Source organism: Alnus glutinosa, chromosome 9, assembly GCF_958979055.1.
Source record: "Alnus glutinosa chromosome 9, dhAlnGlut1.1, whole genome shotgun sequence".
Lineage (NCBI taxonomy): Eukaryota > Viridiplantae > Streptophyta > Magnoliopsida > Fagales > Betulaceae > Alnus > Alnus glutinosa.
Window position 1 is genome coordinate 27,257,498 of NC_084894.1, and position 19,067 is coordinate 27,276,564.

The window sequence follows — 19,067 nt, forward strand, 5'->3', positions numbered from 1 at the left end:
AGTCTTAAAAACTTGACCAATTAACATAAGACTTCGTTTTTTTTTTTTCTTTTTTATTATTATTATTATTATTATTATTTGGATAGTTAGTAATTCGAATAGTAAATATGAAAATTTTTATGAAGTTTATCTGTTTTAGCAGGTGAGCGGTCTAAGATCTGTTTGGACATATAAGACTGGTAGATGCCTTCACATTTATTATCTAAATTATTAGCAATTTGAACAATAACAAAAATATTGAAAAATGAAAATCTAGTTTAGTCCAAATAATTGTGGCCCTAATTAAATTCAGAAAAATCCAAATAAGTTTTTGAAATTCGTAAGCATGCACAAAACTCAAATTATATCTCTGTTTACCAAGTCCAAATAATAAATATTATTTAAAATATATAATTAATTAAAGAATATATAATTTTATTTTAGCTACTTACTTTATCAAAGCACTTTATTTATTCAAATTCACTATTATATTTAAAATATTAATCTTTTGGCTATTTTAACTAATCCAATGCTATGTTAATTAGTAACGATTTTTAAAAATACTTAAAAAAAAAAAATCAAAACCAATTATTTTAAATATTAACAAACAATTTAATACACAAATTTTTTTTTTGAAATTACTCATTCAATGCAAGGCACAAAATATCTTTTAAAGGTTGACTAAAAAGACACTTTTCGAACAACCAAAATAAAATAATAAATAAACCCATGCACGATCGTCGAAAGAAACAAACAAAAATACAAAATTAAATTCAGGAAAGGGACAGACGCGTGGCAGAGACACGTGGTCCAGTGTTATAGGGTGACGTTAACGTATGGGCGGCACAACGGTCACCAAATGGGAACGTGTCTTGGGGCAACGGTAACTTCGGAGAGCCTGCGTTGTGAGTGCATTAATAGAGATTAGAGAGAGAGAGAGGGCCCACGTGGCAGCTTGCTAGCAACAACTTCGCAACGAAGATAGGGGGGACTACTGACTACTGAGGAGTCAAAACACTCTTCACACACCGTATTTAACGTGTTTGACCCAAATCGAACCCCCTTAATTTTGGTTTTTTCTTTGACAACAGTTGTCACCTCTTCACAATTGCCTCCCCTGAAATCCCCATTCTGCCCTTGCATAACAATATCACTTTTTTTGTCGACATAAAATAAAAAAAAGTATTAAATATAAAATTAAGATAAAGAATTTCTTTTAGACAAGTCTATTTTGAGATCTATAATTTTTTACACAACCCAATGAACCCGACATCAAGTTAGCATATTACAGTTGATGGATCGAACACGCTTAATTAAATATATCGTTTTATATTCATGTTTCGACATAACACGATCGAACCCAACACGTGAAATTTAGGGTTTGTAATTTTTTATATAACTCGCGAACTCAACACAAAATTGTTAAGTTTGCTAAAGTTGAAGAGTCTGATCCATTTAATCAAATAAATTGCGTTAATATTGACTTAATATAATTTTATACTCATGCATCGACATGAAAATACAAATTGCCACATTTAGTCTATTAAATAGACATTTATATACATTTTGAAAATGATAATCATATATTATGTTAATTTTATTAAAAATGGATGTGATAATTAAATACTCTAAATATACATGTCAGTTTAATATAATGTGTTAAAAGAATTACCCACAAGAAATGGAGAGGAGAAATACGTAGATATAGATTTGGATTTCTAGTAATTTTTTTGTCCGAATTATTAGAGAAAAATCAAATCTCGAATTGTCGCACATCTATTCGGATTTACAAATTTTCTAAAAACCTTCTCATATTTACAGCTTTAATTACTAGTAACCCAACAACAAATTACTGAGAAAAAACAGTCATGAAAAAGAAATTGTAGAAGCACATGGTTTGTTTTAGTAAAGCAAACCAAAGAAGGCCAGACCTAGTCGCATTGGGAAAAAAATATAAAGAAAAACCACTTAACAAAACCAGCGAATCCAGCGATGGAGGGCAGATATGACTTTCTGCATATTCTAGAACGAGTGCCCCCTAAAAAAAAAACACCTAGTCAAAAGACGTTAAAAATAAACCCTAAAAGGTGCGCTCTACAAACACGGAAGAACACGACCCCACTCTTGACTTTCTTCCAAAACCCTCCCCCTCCTTTAAATCCCCGACGAAACAAAAAATTCTGAAAGGATAGAAAACAGAATCAGAGAAAATATTTTGGAAGGAAGAAAACTGAAGAATCATATTAGAAAACAGAAACCCAAGTCGTGCAACGTTGTTGTGAAAGCGTGTTGGTTTTGGTTTTAGAGAAAAGGAAGGATAGGAAGGATGTCTTGCTCGGTTGCGGTTTCGAGCTCTCCAGTCTTCTCGCCCTCGTCGACGCTGTTCTACAACAAGGCCTCGATGATCTCACCCTCGCACGAAGCGCTAACGCTAACGCTAACCCACCTAAAGCCTCCACACTCGTCGTCTTCTTCTTCTTCGGCTGCTCTGTCTTCTCCTAAGTCGCCGTCCTCGCCTTTTAGGATTCGGCTTGCGAAGCCGCCAAGTGGGTTGTCTTCTCCTTCGATTTCGGCTTCTGGGTCGTCGACGACGTCGCCGAGTACGGTTCTGAAGAGGAAGAGGCCGGCAAGGCTTGCTATTCCGGTGGCAACTAGTTTTGTGGCTCCGGGGACGCCGTCAGTGGCGGCGAGGGAGGTTGTGGAGGAAGAGGGAGATGGGTATTCTGTGTACTGCAAGAGAGGGAGGAGAGAGGCTATGGAGGACCGTTACTCTGCTGTCCTTAACGTTCAGGGAGATTCCAAACAGGTAATTTTTTCAAAGTTACTTTTTTTTATTATTTATTTTTCTCTGCAATTTAAGATTTGCCTGTGAGATTAATTATTTGTGGTGGCTAAGTTCTTCTGAAGCGGATTTTTTTTTTTTTTTTTTAAAAAAAAAAAAAAAAACTTTACTGGATTTTTTTACGTTTTGATAATATCTAATAGATTTGCATAGTGAAATTAATTGATTAGTTTTGGTGCAAGTTGTCCCAGTAGCTAAATTTATGGTGAATTTAGAAGCCATTTAGGGAGTTCGCTTGTGAAATTGAAATTAATTGGTTTTGATGATCGGATTTTCATAAGGATGTTGAAAATATGGAGAAAAAACAAAATGAATGAATAAATAAAATCCCTTTTGGAGCATGTTCATGTATGAAATTTACTGTGGTTATGTCCTCCTAGAAGTGGGGGTATAATAATAAATTCTGATAATCAGGAAGAGGATAACTTACTGCTACGAATTCCAATAATAAGGAGTAAGATCTTCAAATTTTAATATTTAGGAACTATTTTCAGTTGAACAAAGCTTATGATAAGGAAAAAACATGAAAAAACCTCTGCCTTCACACATAGTTGTAGAGTTATTGTAATGGGATTTAAATCTAATATGTTGTTGCTTCATCTTTGCAGTCTTTATTTGGTGTATTTGATGGGCATGGAGGTGCAAAAGCTGCTGAGTTTGCGGCAGAAAACTTGGATAAGAACATAATAGACGAAGTGATGAGCAGGGGTGATGAGAAAATTGAGGAGGCCGTCAAGCAAGGTTACTTGAATACAGACTCCGATTTTTTGAAAGAAGATGTATGCAGTGGCTCTTGCTGTGTGACAGCGCTGATCAGGAAAGGGAACCTTGTTGTATCTAATGCTGGTGACTGTCGTGCTGTTATGAGCAGAGGTGGTGTTGCTGAGAGCCTGACCTCTGATCATCGACCTTCAAGGAAAGATGAAAAGGACAGAATTGAGGCCACGGTAAGTGTTTGTGAATCAAATTTTCAGTGCTTTCAATCTTGTGTTAATTGCATGTATCACTTTTAATTGCCTTCAGTCTGAATAACGGATTGTTTTGAATTTCATTTTGCAGGGTGGCTATGTTGATTTTTGCCATGGTGCTTGGAGAATTCAGGGATCTCTGGCTGTGTCTAGAGGGATTGGTGATCAGCACCTTAAACAATGGGTCATAGCAGAGCCGGATACAAAAGTCCTTAGAATCAAACCAGAATATGAGTTCTTAATCTTAGCATCGGATGGTTTATGGGATAAGGTACTGTTTCTTCTGCTTTCCCTTTTCCTTTTCCATTCCCTTTTCTTTTCTTCCTTTATTGCTTGAATCCTTTGAAAAATGTAAGTACCAAATTATTGATCAGATTCTTTCTTTTCTTGGTTTGCAGGTTAGTGATCAGGAAGCAGTAGATCTTGCTCGTCCTTGGTGCCTGGGCATTGATAAACCAGAACCATTGACTGCCTGTAAAAATCTTGCAGACCTTTCGGTTTCGCGAGGCTCTTGTGACGATATAAGCGTGATGCTAATCCAACTGCAGCGCTACATTTGATTTTCCTGTTACCTGCAGAGTAGGAAATCAAACTGACATATTGGTTGAGGAAATTTTCATTCTTTGTACGTCCAGTTCATAAGTGGTTTTGATCACAAATTTGATGGAGATATAGTGGTGGTGGTGGAAGGTGATTTTTTATTATTTAGAGTAGCCTGATTATTTGTTGTAGATATTTGACATAATTCTGGAGATTTTACAATCATAGCTAAAGAAAGGAGATTCAAAATAGTCAGATACTTGTAATATTCTTTATTTATTATACACATCTTCAAATAACCTTCATATATTTCAGTTTATTCTTTATTTGTACCTTTCTTCTTCCTTCTATTCTGCCTTACATCTGCACTAACTATCTACTGGTGCTGAGAATAGCCATGAGTCATTTTGTTGTTGACTACCAAGAATTTAACAAAGGGCCTGCTAATTGGTCCTCTCAAGAGGTAGTTCAGGCTTGAATCCTGCTAATTGAAAATTTTGGGCCCAATTTGGTCCAACTTCTGGAAAGTAATGCTCGCCTTAATAACAAGTTTTTTCGCCAGACGATCTCCAGCATCTTTTTTTACCCAAATTACTAACAATTTGCCCAACATATGTGTTTCAGTTAAAAGTGGTTGTTCTATCAATCCATTAAGATATATCACATCTTTTTCTGCAAATTTACCCACTTTTTTTTTTTCTAAGCAATTGAGATTGCACTAATAACAAACATTAAAGATAATAAAATAAGGAAGGGTGCGGCATTCCAATATAGACTCCATTACGAACATCACAGTGCAAGATAAAATCCAACAACATTTGAGAATTAGTCAAATAAATGGCTTGGTTGAATAGTTTCTTGGCTTATAATCCAAAAAAGAGGCTGATGATGAGGACAATTTTTGAGACGGTTTAATGAATGGGGTTGCTTGGAGAAACGATTACTACTATTACAAGATAACTTCTTACAGCTAGAGCAAGGAGGATAACCCTAATAATTGCTTCTAATTTACCTCATTTATAATCATTATTATAGAAGTGCCCAACTCATGCTTAGTTCTCTTTAAAAGGTTTTCTTCAATTCAGGACTTAACAAGAATTTTGGTCTAGAGTTGTTGAAGTATTCCTTAACTGGGTGTTGGTTCCATTAGACCAAGGATTAGAGCCTAGGACCAGTTCTATTGAATTACCCCTTCTCCTAATTTATTTTATCTTGATATTCATTCTACTTATTTATCGGAAATTTGTTTGGAGTACTACGACTTCTACAATAATCTATTTACAAACTTACATGGCAGTCCATATGAGTGTTGTTTGAAAATATATATTTTTTACGTTTTTAAATTACTGTTCTTTTTCAAAACGGACAATTTTCACAATTTTGTTTAAAAACACGTATTTGACCAGTTAAATCGCCTGGCGAAAAGAAATACAACTATTTGGAGACAACGAACATGTCTTTTATCAATCGAAAGAAACAAAAACAACTAACCATTGAAGACCAATTCTTTATCATGAAGAAGAATAACTTAATTACAAGAATACCTAGCTACCACATACCTGCCGACCACCGCCTGCACTTTATATTCATATACTTGGTACCAAGTGTAGGGTCGTATCTTCGACTCAATCATCTTCATGTCACAAAAATCAAAACCTTAAATTAAATAAAATAAAAATGACAGATAATATTCTGGAACAATTCAATCACATATTAAGAAGATGAGTGGTTCACAATTCACCTAAAGTAGAGTAGATATATATTATAAAAACATTCACGAGTATTAAGTTTCATATTAGTTCTTTATTAGATGAAATTGAACTTTATAAGTAATTATAGTGAAGTTTCAAATTGACTAAAGGTTCGTTTGGGTTTGCAAACGGAATTTTTAAAATCACAGTTAAATATTTGGTAAATCGCAGTTTAACATTTAAAATCTCATTTTTGCCTTTAAAAGTATGCTTATTCAAAAATGCCGATTTTTATATTTTTTTGTATTTTTTTCATATCACAATTTTTTATTTTAAAAAAAAAAAACGCAATCTTAAATAATTCATTTTCTGTACTTTTTTTTATCTACGAAATTGCTATGCCAAACGCTAGGGACGGAACTAGAAGCTTTTATAGGTAGGGCCCAAGGGTCAAAAAAATTTGTTGGTAGGAACTAGTAGGCTAATTCTTTTTTACCTAATTTTTTTTTTTCTTTTTTGGAATTGAAGAAGGACCATGGCTCCTACCATGGCTCTTTTTTTTCTTAGTTCCGTTCATGCCAAACGCACCCTAATTCTATTAGAGTGATAGCTCAATAATAACAAAAATATAACTAGGATTTTTTCTAAATGGTTACATAGTCACACAAGACAGACCAACATGGTAACATGTCATTGAAATTGACCCACAAGCAGCACATGAATAAACACCAAAGCATTCATGTCTGCCCACACCGCACGTTAGCAATTTGCAGCCTTTTTAACTCATCCTTGTCTCATTAATGTTCTACGCCATGTTATGTGTTTGGCTGACCAATTTTTCATTCAAATCTCATTTGATGAAATGATTTTTTGTTCGCAATGAGTGGAAGGGGACCATGCATTCCCACACGTACAAAAGTGTAAACAAAAAACCCTTTTATTCATATTTGAGTGGTCCTCACAAAAAGCGTAATGGAAAAACCATTTCATTTCGATGAAATTTGGATCAAAAAATTGTCCCTAACATTACTCATGATTGTCCCTAACATTACTCATGTTTGGCTATTACACGCTTTCTTGTTTATGTACCAAACGCGTTCAAACCTTCCTTAGAAAAGAAAAATGTCCAAACCTTAAATGTAAATGCAATTTATATGCATCAAGATCATCTCCAATTGAAAGTCAATTCTTGTGTATAAAAGACAGAATTATAATTTCACACCAGCTTCTCTCCATTTGAAAGCAACTGAAGAGGATCCTGGTCCAATTTGTATGGTCCAAGTGTATTTTGGCTTCTTGTTATTTAATAATAAAACATTTCTTTTCATTAAATATCAAGGGCCAAGATTAAAATTCAGTATAAACCCATTTAATGCCTGTAGATGGCCTAACCATTGATATTAAAAAACATGTGATGTCATGTTATTAAATAACAAGACGCAAGCTAAACTCTAAAACTTATTCTTATATCTTTCATTATGTATAAATTATAAAGTTTTTCTTTAAATTAAGTTGAATTATTTCTTGAAATTCAAAAATAATTTGAAACACGAGTAAAATGCATATGAGAATTTTCATATACTATTTTAACCATACTAAAAATATACTTAAAATTACCTTTAAAAATTAATAAACTGAATTGAATAAATTTATTTTAACCTTATTTAAAGAATAATTTTATAAAAAAGAGAGAATATAATAGCTAGAGTCTCTTCGCTTGCCTTTTAGGTGTGTTTGTTTTGAATATTATTCTGAATAATATTCTATTTTTTTTTAAAAAAAAATAAATTATATTTTATTTAATTTTTTTAAAATTTTTAAAATTTTATTTCATAAAATCAAACTCCGTAATTCCCATGCTAGATTCAAATAATATTTAAATACCCTAACGGACCTTAGCCATTCTCCAATTTCCAACGCAAAGCCGCAACTGCAAGAAGCTCTGATTCCCTAATTTCAACGAGAAAAAGAAAGTAAGGAACAAAGGTTGCTGTGAGGTTTGCATGTCAGCCGCAAAAGATGGAACGGGTTAGGTTCATGCATGTTGGACTGTCGGCCGTCGATATATGTTCGCTGTTTTGTCTCGGTATCCGACGACATACGTAGGCACCACCAGAACGGGGTGTCAGACTTTCCGTTTCTTTTAAAAAACTAAAAAAAATCCTCGTATTTGCGAAACCCACAAACGGAGGAAAAATATATGTTTTATGACAATCATACCCTTTTCCCCGCACCGAAGTTTCTCATTTTTAATTCTTCTCTCATCTTTTATTTTCTAGGTAATTAATCAAATGCATCGTAATTATATTATCCTTAATCATGGTATTATTTTCTAACGCCGAACTATCCAACTAAAAAGAGTCCCAAACATGAGATTGGAGTTCTATATTTTTAAACAAAAAAGATAGATGATAGTTTATATTTGCCTTAATTCTTCTTGAATTTATATTTTTCTTTTAATTGACTTAGTGTCGTTTTGATTTAATAGTTCCAAAACGTGCAATTTGAGAAAATAACAATTTTAAAACTCAATTAAAAAAAATATAACTTTTAAAAACATAATTAAGCATTTGATAATATCTGTAAAAAACGGTTATTTATGTATTTAAAATCGTTATTCGACCTCTAAAATTTGCGCAATAACATTTTTTTTTAATTTTTCAAACAAACTCTTAAACGAAACACTTTTCATGATTTTATTTAAAAACGTTCCACCACGTATATTTATCTAATTATAGCGAGTTTACTCTCATTTTCAAATTATTTTTAGGGAAAGAAAATAAGGAAAAGTACACCTTTTGAACCTTTTTTTCTTTTTTTAAGGTGTACGTATTTCTTCTTTTATAGTTTTTTTTTTTCCAATGAAGTTTACGTGGACAAACCCTTCTCTCTTTTCCCTTTCTTACGCCGCCGCGTAAGAAAATGTTCTAACTTATCCCTTAAGGCTTAAAGAAACCTTTACACCCCCACTTCCTTAAGTTGTGAATTGTAATTATCCGTCAGCGTCCACACGAAGACAAAAGTGCACATCCACAAAAATTAGAGACAGATGGGCCATGACAAGTCACACCAAAGAATCAAGAAACTTCCCCATCGGTGACCATCTTCATCTTATTTTCATGCAAATTCACAAGTACCACACAATCCTTTCCTTCTACTTTTATTTGTGTTCTAATCTCCAACATGCCACGAGTTCCTGCTGTCCCAAATTCTCCATATTCCAAATTCAATATGAAGTGTAACTCTAATAAGAATAGAGGAAAAGAGCTGTCATGACTAATTTAAAAATTGATAGCATATGATATACTAGATGCTAGATATCCACTTGGCCAATTTAGGTCGATAATGCAGGTTCGAGAGCTACAATTTGGGCCAAGCTGATCAATTCAAAATTAAAGGTCCCAATCGAACCACAAAGGTTAAAATGTCAGCGTAATAGTTATTTAAAAAATATTGGAAATGTGTCATATAGAATAACTACTTCCAGTTTTATCTTAATTGCAAGCGAATGTGAAATTCGACGCAAAATCAGATTATGGCCATAACTTGTTAGTAAGTCATAATTCGAAGCTATGATTGGACATGTTCATACCCTATTAGCGGATACCATTTAGTCAAGGCATTACTCGATCATTAATAGACGCCCACGTAAAGATAGGACATGCAATCATTTCAATAAGTGTTTGTTGGCTGATCCCGACGGGCAGTTAACTATATCATCACCATTAAACATGTGATTAAAAGAATTAAAAACTCAAGATATAAGTATATTTGACCCTAGTAATTGGACTGGGTTGGTGAGAAACTATCAAGTATCAAGTGTCCCAAGCCCATAATGGTAATTAAATTTAGGGACACCCTGACCTTTTTTTTTTGAAAGGACACCCTGACCTTTAAGAACAATGAGAAGAGATACGGATGGATACAGAGGGGATGTCAGCCGTCAGGCAAGCAATTTCCAAAACATACGGTAATTAATATTAAAATCAAATTAAACAACGAAAACATTAAAAATATGTAATGGAGGCTGGTCGTGCACGTCAACGCACTTCGACTACTCCCAATAAACTCTCACTGCAAACGCCACGGACAAGCATCGTGGGAATCCAGACATCTCGGCATCCATATCCAATTCCCTTACCAGAATCTCTAGTTTCTCTTTCCCGGCAGCGTGGACCTACAGTTTTCTGCCACGTCATCGACCCACCATTTAGTTCCAACGCCAGTCTCAACCAAACTCTGTCTGGCCCCCCCTGAACCCATGTGGCGCGCTCTTTTCGCTGCTCCTTCCCGCGCCCGATTTGGCACCTCTACATTTTTATTTATTTATTTATTATTTTCCCATGATCCATTGCCCCACGCCTCACTTCCAAAGAAGTACACCACATCATCACAGCCGTCCAACGCATACATATTTGAGATCGCAATCTTAAGAAACCAACATGTCAGGAGTACTTTCGTTGTCAGCCGTTCAAGGAACACCTGTCAAGTGATTATAATCTTCTTACAAATGATCACATTTTACAAATTAGCGTATGAAAAATTAGGAAAATCCTAATTCTTGATAAATACGATTCCGTACCTTGAACATAACCAAATAAAAAAGTAAGAAAGAGATCGAAAGAGATCTGAAGGACAGGATTCTTTGTATTTACTGCTACCAAGAATGCCTCCGCGATCTATAGAATAGCACTTTCCTAATTAAACCACACCTACACAACTCAACAAAATTGCTTTCTTCCACGAACCATCCACCTGATTCCTAATCCACAACTATTATTTGCACCACAACAACGTGTCAAAATTTCCGAACCATGACCCATGATTTCATCCAATCAACCGTCCAGATGAGCCCTTCATTATGATGGATAAGGATAAAACTCCAGTATCCCCCCACCCCCACCACTCTCTTTTACGTCAACCCTGACCAGTTCCAGCCCCAGAACCATCCATGACGTCACCAAACCGTTCTCCCAATTATCTACTTGTAAATTCCACGTCACACCCGAAAATATTTGTTTAATATTTTTGGTCTTTATTATGTGTGTATATATATATAGAGAGACGAGCTTGGAAAGACACGTAAACGAACAGTTTCTTTTTTTTTTTTTGCTCTAACGAACAGCTTCACTCAGACATGGTTTGCTGGGTTAGAGGGAAGTGCATAGGGAAGGGCTCGTTCGGTACCGTGACGCTCGGAGTGAACGTATCGGACGGTGCCGTTTTTGCTGTGAAGTCCGTTGATCGGAACTCGGGTCTGCCCGGTCACGTGGAGGCGCTGGAGAACGAGATTCGGATCCTCCGCTCGCTCTCCTCGCCTTACGTGGTGGGGTTCCTCGGCGAAGACGTGACTTACGAGCCCCCCACGACGTCGTTCCGGAACCTCCACTTGGAGTACTTGGCAGGTGGCACCGCGGCAAAACCGTGCGTCCCTGACGTGGACGAGAGGATTGTGCGGTCGTACACCTGGTGTGTCGTCTCGGCGTTGAAGTACGTACACTCCAGAGGCATTGTCCACTGCGACGTCAAGGGAAGGAACATTCTGGTGGGGCCGAGTTTAAACTCGGCCAAACTCGCCGATTTCGGGTCGGCGATTGAGAGCACTAGGGAAACGAGAAGGGCTCCGATTGTGCCACGCGGGAGTCCTTTGTGGATGGCACCGGAGGTAATTAGGCGGGAATCTCAGGGGCCAGAGTCCGACGTGTGGTCGTTAGGCTGCACGGTCATCGAGATGGTCACCGGAAAGCCGGCGTGGGAAGACCACGGAGCCGATACGCTGAGTCGAATCGGGTTCTCGGATGAGCTGCCCGTGTTTCCGGCCCGGTTGTCGGAACTCGGCCGAGATTTTCTCGAGAAGTGCCTCATGAGAGACCCGAAAAAGCGGTGGAGCTGCGATCAGCTGCTACAGCATCCATTTTTGTCGGCAGCGGGGTTTCCCAACTCGGTCGTCTACTCGTCGCCGCGCTGCGTGCTCGACTGGGCTAACTTGGAGTTTGAGGAATACGAGAGCGAAGAGAATGGGCCTGGGCCGAGCCCGAATTCTGATTCCAATTCTCAAAGTTACGAAACTTCGGCGAGGGACAGGATCGGTAAATTGGCGACAACGGCGGGGGAAAATTGGGAATCGGATGGTTGGGTGGCGGTGAGGGCCTTGGCATGTGACACGGTGGCAGTGGGTGGGAGGTATAGTGGGGACGAAGGGGAGGGGACAAGTCCGGAATATCCGAAGTTGACGAGGACAGAGGAGGAAACAACGGGGACAAGTGAGAGGACATGTTTGGAATATTCGAATTCTGGTGGCGGGCTTTTACTGGGTAGGCTGACCAATGACAGTAATAATAATCCCCAGTGCGACTTTGGGTTTGGGTGTGCTTGCAGAGCTGGCTCGCCTTGTCGGTGTGGGACGCAAAAGGCAGATTTTGCGGTGGGGAGTGTGTTATTCTCATTATTGTTGTTCGAAGCTTACTTGACAGAAATAGTCTTGAATAAATTATTATTCATATTCTTTCTCTTTTATTCTTGGCCTCATTTTTCTACGCATGTGAACAACTGGCGTCTGTACAGAGTGGTAGATGCTCATAAATATGGTGAGAACTGAGAAGAGAATCGCATCTAGTTATATATAATTATTGTAGAATGTTTGGATGATCAATTATTGCTCCCATCTGGTTTTAGTCACATCAATGTTCGGACCTCGTCTCCTGCCTTCCCCCTCTCGCCGGCGGGAAGCAAGGAAAATCATGGTTATGAACAGAGTGTTTTCCATGTGGCGAGTTTTGAGGGGTTCTTGCTCAATGCTTGCAATGGGTGGGGGAGATAGCCAATGAAGATTCCTTGAATCGAATGACAATAAATTATTAAATTTGATGGATGTCCGCTCAATCCGAAATTAATAATCATAAGATTTATCCACACAAGGAAGGGAGAATATATGAAAGTTTTGTAATTATTATAATGAAACCCTTCTTAATTACCACAACTTTCAAATAATATAGAGTAATTGGGCCTAAATCATGAGTCTCGATTGGGCTATGAAAGCTAATATTCCAATTACTTACATAACGACCGAGAATGCGGTGTGAAAGATAATTTTTCCACGATTCTATTCTTACAATTCCATTATTATTGGCGGGAAATCAAGCTATACTCCTAACCTTTTTATAAGCATGTTACATGCAATTCAACACAACGCTTAAAAACATTCGCAGCAGTTTAAAAATTCAGTGACACACTTTGCCTGAGTCATACCCCATCAACAAGTAATACCTAGCCAATGACGCACCTCATTAGAGAAAGCAAATTTGGTCTCGTGGCTGGCCAAGATCGTTCCATATCAAATAGCGATATCTACCATTAAAATTTCAGGTACATTCCCACTAATATTCGCATTACCAACTTTCTACCTCTCATTTTTCTCTTAACATTCTTCCAAAGTTATCGGTGCGATCAATTGCGTCATCAATGTTGCAAATAATGCCATTCCCAATTTATTGACCTGGAACATATCAAGAATGACAGTGGCACTTGAGCAACTCAAAATATTGACGGCACTAGCACGTAATGACCATAATAATGATATTCTTGAAAGGATAAAGATATAGGAATTAGTAGAAGATATAGTAGGCTGAGTATATATATAAACAAAGATTAATTTCTCCTCTTGTTTCTTTTTGACCACGAAGAATATATATATATATTCCACGTGAAACATAGGTTGGAAGGACAAACATAAAGTTTAATTAAATTCATCTAGGAAGTTTCGTAGGGTATTGGTTAACGACAATGGGATGATGATGATAGATGACAACTCTTTTAAGGTTCCATTTGGGGTTATGGAATATTTTCTTATTCTTTAAAACCATAATAAAAAGCAAAAACCAACTCAAACAAGACAACTTCTTTTTAAATGAGAAACTTCACTTAACCCTCTGTTACGATTTAATGAAAAATATTAACAAAATGTTGAAATTGAAAAAAAAATTAAAAAATATATGCACTAATTGAAAATTTTTTAAAATTTATAGGAATAACTGCTGATGTAAAGAAAATTTACGAGAGAATTGAGTGATATTTCTAATTTTTTAAAAATGTGAGATTGGCTTATAAAATCGTATGGCTAAACACACTCGATCTCCTATGTTGTTCCTCAGCCATGTCTTTGTTTATATGCCATTCTCCTCGTCACACACTAAAAAGTTCAAATTGTCGTCCATCCATTTTATCAATCATTGCTAAAACAGTTGAAACATAAGAAAATAAGGAGACCGAGGAACCACAATGCCGTTTTGTTGCAGAAACAGTGTTGGTTCCCAAAGAAAGACGCAGCTGATTCAGAGTCATCAACCACCATATATCGTTCATATATGCGCCTGCCTTTTCCACCACCGTTTTGCTTTGCGAAGAAACGACAAGGAAGGTCTTAAATAATAAATATTACTGCCAACGAAAATGCTGCTGGATATCGTGCAAATTTGGATTCTCTTCGGTGGGCCTTCTCGATGATAGTTTATCGAGGCGAGCCTGACACGTTGAAGCTTCCTGCGAGGATGATTTCTGCAAATTATCACGAGGAGGGTGTTTTTTTTAATGAGTCTTCTAATGGAACTCTCTGTCTTTAATAATGCCACGTTTCGATCGTGTGTTGGAAACAAAAGCAGACTGCAGCTTCCTGCCAAATCAATTCACTTTGCTGTCAATTTGAGAAAGCTTCGTCCCTGCCAATGACAAATGAGATCGAATATTAATGATTGTGGCGTTCGACCATATTTTGATTTTTTTTATTTTTTTTTGATTTTTTATTTTTAGACCCTTAAGAGTTTGCAACTAGAATCCTTGCAGCCAAAAATAAGTATTTGTAAAGGAGAGAATAACTTGGCAAAAGAAAAGAACTTGTTGGAATTGATCGACAGGAGACAATTTCGATACTTAAATCAATATAAATCAAAGGAAGTAATCTTAGGAAAAGTGAAAAATAGTATGTAAAGGAAGGAGATGAGAAATCATCTTTTTCCTTGATGATTGTTACCCTTTATAACAGATTTTGTCATAATTGTCCGTCACGTATTACGCCATTATAGAAGATTTCCTTGCTGTAAATATTTCCTACACTCCACGACCCCTATCTTGCGTATTGACCCATGCCAGGGATCATGGGAACGGTTACTGATGTGGCTTAGGACTTAGGAGGTGATTTAATGTGGAGTTGTACAATTCTTCTGTTGTTTGTTGGTTGATGAACCGAGTATCAGGTCCACAGGACTACAGGCCCAACAAACTTTATTAAGGAACTTGGGTGTATACTCTTCAAAATGTACAACTATTATATCAATATGACAATACCGAAAATGTATGTTCACACTGTATTGAGTTTATCCCATTAAGAGAACCCCGTTGTTTTCATACGGGTGGCTGTGCTACTATCGGGTAGCCACACGGCTACCCCTTTCGAAATGATGGGTTTCTCTCTTAATGGGGCAAACTCGATCCAGTGTAAACGTGCATTTATGATACTATGTTTCAAACTTATCTAACAACTCTCCATTAGAGGTTACAAAAGATTGGGTTTACCCTTTACACTATGTTTTTATTGAATTTAATTATTGTCTTGAAGTATTACCCATATATGATTTGGCAGGTCTACTAGGGGGATTGAGATCTCCAACACTTGTGAGAGAGTCCAATCAGTCTATATATGATTTATCCTTTCAAATAAATTTTGAGTTATTTAATCATTTACTCGAACAAGTAGATTTTATATGAAACTCATACAATTCTTAGGAGATTGTGTGGTAAGTCATCCTAAGACAAAGGCAAAAGCTCATGAGCTTCAAAATGATGCCCACTTCATAACTTTTTATTTTCAATGTGATTGGGCTATATTTATCCTAATTATCTGTCTCACACCCCCCAACCAACCGTAATCTCTAAAAGCTGCTAGGAACTTCGTCTCATATAATATAAACATTGAACAAGTGAGAGAAGTTCAATACTTGTCGTTCAGCGTCTGTAATTTATAGTTATACAATAATTTCTTGAGATGAAAGGATAAGAATCCAACGGTTTGTGACACTAAAAGAGAGAGAGAGAGAACAAGCCTGTGAGTCTGGTTTTCACCAGGAGGGGGTGGCCTTGCGCCTCCTTCCTCCCGGTGATGATTTTTACCTCTGGCTCCTCATGAGCCAAGGCGGTTTTTGTTACCCCCTGGTTGTTCCAGTGAGGATAGTTTTCTCCCAACCACTAGGGTTGTTGAGCTTTTGTTCCCCCCGGACAGTTCCGGTGGTGGCTGTGATTCTCCTAGCTTTAGAGCTATGGAGTTTGCTTTCTTGCTTTGTTTTCGTTTTTCTTCCTCTTTTTAGCAGATCGGAAGGCTGGAGCTGGTTTTGCATGTGTTTCCGGTTTCTGTCAAGCTAGATCTACAACGTTTCGCCGAAAACCTTGCGACACGACTTGCTCTGCTGTGTTCGCCGTCCGCTTATAAAGCCGCCTCCTCAACCACCGGCGGTGTTTGGGCCTCTACGCGCGGAGCGTGGTCCTCACGTGCCATGGGTGACCTGCGCGTGTGAGAGCCACACTCCTTTTTTCCGGCTAGGTTTTGGGGGGTTTCGTGTTGGTGGGGTGTCCGACAGCAGCAGGGGAGGTCTGGGGTGGCGCGTGTGCTACACGCGCCGGTGACCGGACGGTTTCTTCCTCCGACAGCTTCTGGGCTTCTGTGATCTGTGTTTTTTATCATTATGTATATTCTTGTCTATTCACAGTTTACCTTTGTAATGGGCTGTAAATTACTTGGGCATTTTAGGTGGCTTGTAAGCGACCAGACTCTCTCTTTTTAGTTGGTTTGTGCTTCAGTGTATAGAGAGGACCCTATTGTATGTTCTTGTAATTTTAGTTTGTTGCTTAAGTAGCTGTTTTAAGTTAGGATTTGTTCCTAGTTTAGTGGTTAGGTATTCTGTATCTCTATTCACTACCTCAGATCTCCGGGCGTGATTTGTAGCTTTTGGACTGGATGTTTGCCTTCGGGCTGTTGTATTTGCCTTCGGGCTTGGTTTTAAATTATTAATGAAAGTTCCAATTCTGTTCAAAAAAAGAAAAAAAAAAAGAAAAAAAAAGAATCCAAACGGTTTGGATATATATATATATATATATATATATATCTGAAGAGGAGATAACTTTTATTAGATGAGCTAAATGACAAGAGTTAAAGTTATCTGATAAACTAAGATATAAAAAATGAAATGGATGAAAAGGTAGAAGATGAGTTGGAAAATGAAGCTAAGAGATAAAGATGAAATTTTAAGAGTGTTTTTTTTTAATAGATAAGAGTGTGTTTTGCATTGCATTGAAAAAGTAAAAAACTTTGTGCTTTTAATTTTTAATTCAGGTAAAATGGTGGGTTTTTAAAAATAAATTATTTTAAAAATTAAATTGTGATTTTTTTAAAGTTTAACTGCGTTTTTAAAAATAATTATTTTTAAATCGCAATCGCAAACCCAAAGAGAAAGAAGCTAAGAGATAAAGATGAAATTTTAAGAGTATGTTTTGCATGAGTAATTCTTTATGTACATCAAGTGTCCATAAAAAAATGAGTGTGGCTTTTAAAATCACAAATTGATCGTGTGATTGATCAAACGATGATTTTGATCAAATAGTGATTTTAAAAACTATCTCATTTTTTTATGGACACTTGATGGATACTTAATGTACATGTAGAATTACTGGTTTTGAATTGCATTGAAAATGTAAAAAAAAAAAAAAAAAAGAATTTTTAAATCGCAGATAAAATGATACGTTTTTAAAAACTAAATTGCGATTTCACTAAAAGTTTAACGGTGTTTTTAAAAATAATTATTTTTAAATTGTAAACCCAAACAGATCCTATAGAAATTACAAGTTTCCTTTGTTTATTTTATAATTATTTTTAAGAATACTATAACTTTTATTATAAATTATTTATAAATTGACGGGACAATCCACGTGATACATATAATGTCCGAAATGTGGTAATCCACATAACACCAGAGGTTTCACTCTGCTACTTGCTCTGCACCAACGACGCCAACCACCTCCTCTATGCCTCCTCTGGTTGGGGCACCGGTTTGGACTTGGCCACGTGACTTGGCTGTGGGTTTTGGAGACGTGGCCATGGGGTTGAACTTGCGGCACAACCCAAATGAAAGAGCTGTTGGCCTTGGCCCAAAATAGCAGGTTGACGTGAGGTGGTTATCAAAAATGAGAATGGGCTTGCCAGTTGCCATGCTTGTGCTATGCAATAGGGCAAATAATAATTCTACCTCGAAGCTCAAATTGCTTGTAATTTTATACTGTACACTAGAACTACCACCGCTTTGACTAATCCTAGGGTTCAGGGCCTTTCAGAGCAACCACAATCATCATGCTGTTATGGCAATAAAGGTCGCCCTAACACGACCAGATTCCCTCAAATTTTTTAAACATTTAAGATTTACAATACTTTACATTTAACGGTTCACAATGTGCCAACTGTTCACATGAAATAAATGTTAAAGTATTTATTGATATTATTTGTTGTTGATAGCATTTATTTCATGTGGGTAGTTAGTACATTGTGAATCGTTAGATGTAAAGCATGTCTATCATAATCCTCCTAACAGTAGCCTTCGGTAAAGCCTATGTAAAATGCTTTTCAATCAAAGAGTGTCATATAACTAAATGGTGTAACAATAAAAATCAGCTATTAGATCAACACTTGTAACAAAAAGAAAAATTAAGTGTTGATATAAGACCTGATTTTTATTGCCACATCATCTACTTGTATAACAGTTATACATGAATCTACTAAATATAGTTTTTCTTAAAAAAGTAATGCTAAATACTACGAAATATGATATGCTTACAACTTCTATACAACTCTTGTACAACTTCAACAATTTTTTTTTTAAAATTAATCATTAGATATATAAGACCCAAATGTGAAAAAAAAACGAATCTAAATGTTAGTTTGCTTATCATATCTCAAATATTACCCCATCCCATCACCATTCCATTGAATTGAATCTAAATGGTAAATATTGT

The 19,067-nt window shown here is 36.5% G+C and overlaps 2 protein-coding genes across 2 annotated transcripts; both read left to right on the top strand.

Annotated features, from left to right (window-relative positions):
- Window positions 1–2,153: 2,153 nt before the first annotated feature.
- On the top strand, window positions 2,154–4,661 carry LOC133877551 (probable protein phosphatase 2C 25). Its single transcript, XM_062315896.1, has 4 exons — window positions 2,154–2,785; window positions 3,430–3,768; window positions 3,881–4,060; window positions 4,188–4,661. Exons 1-4 carry the CDS (start codon window positions 2,306–2,308, stop codon window positions 4,347–4,349), a joined length of 1,161 nt encoding a protein of 386 aa, XP_062171880.1. The 5' UTR covers window positions 2,154–2,305; the 3' UTR covers window positions 4,350–4,661.
- Window positions 4,662–11,066: 6,405 nt separating this feature from the next.
- Window positions 11,067–12,698, top strand: LOC133876680 (mitogen-activated protein kinase kinase kinase 17-like). The gene has a single exon (XM_062314938.1). The coding sequence runs from the start codon at window positions 11,158–11,160 to the stop codon at window positions 12,616–12,618; it is 1,461 nt and encodes a 486-aa protein (XP_062170922.1). The 5' UTR covers window positions 11,067–11,157; the 3' UTR covers window positions 12,619–12,698.
- The last annotated feature ends 6,369 nt before the right edge of the window (window positions 12,699–19,067 follow it).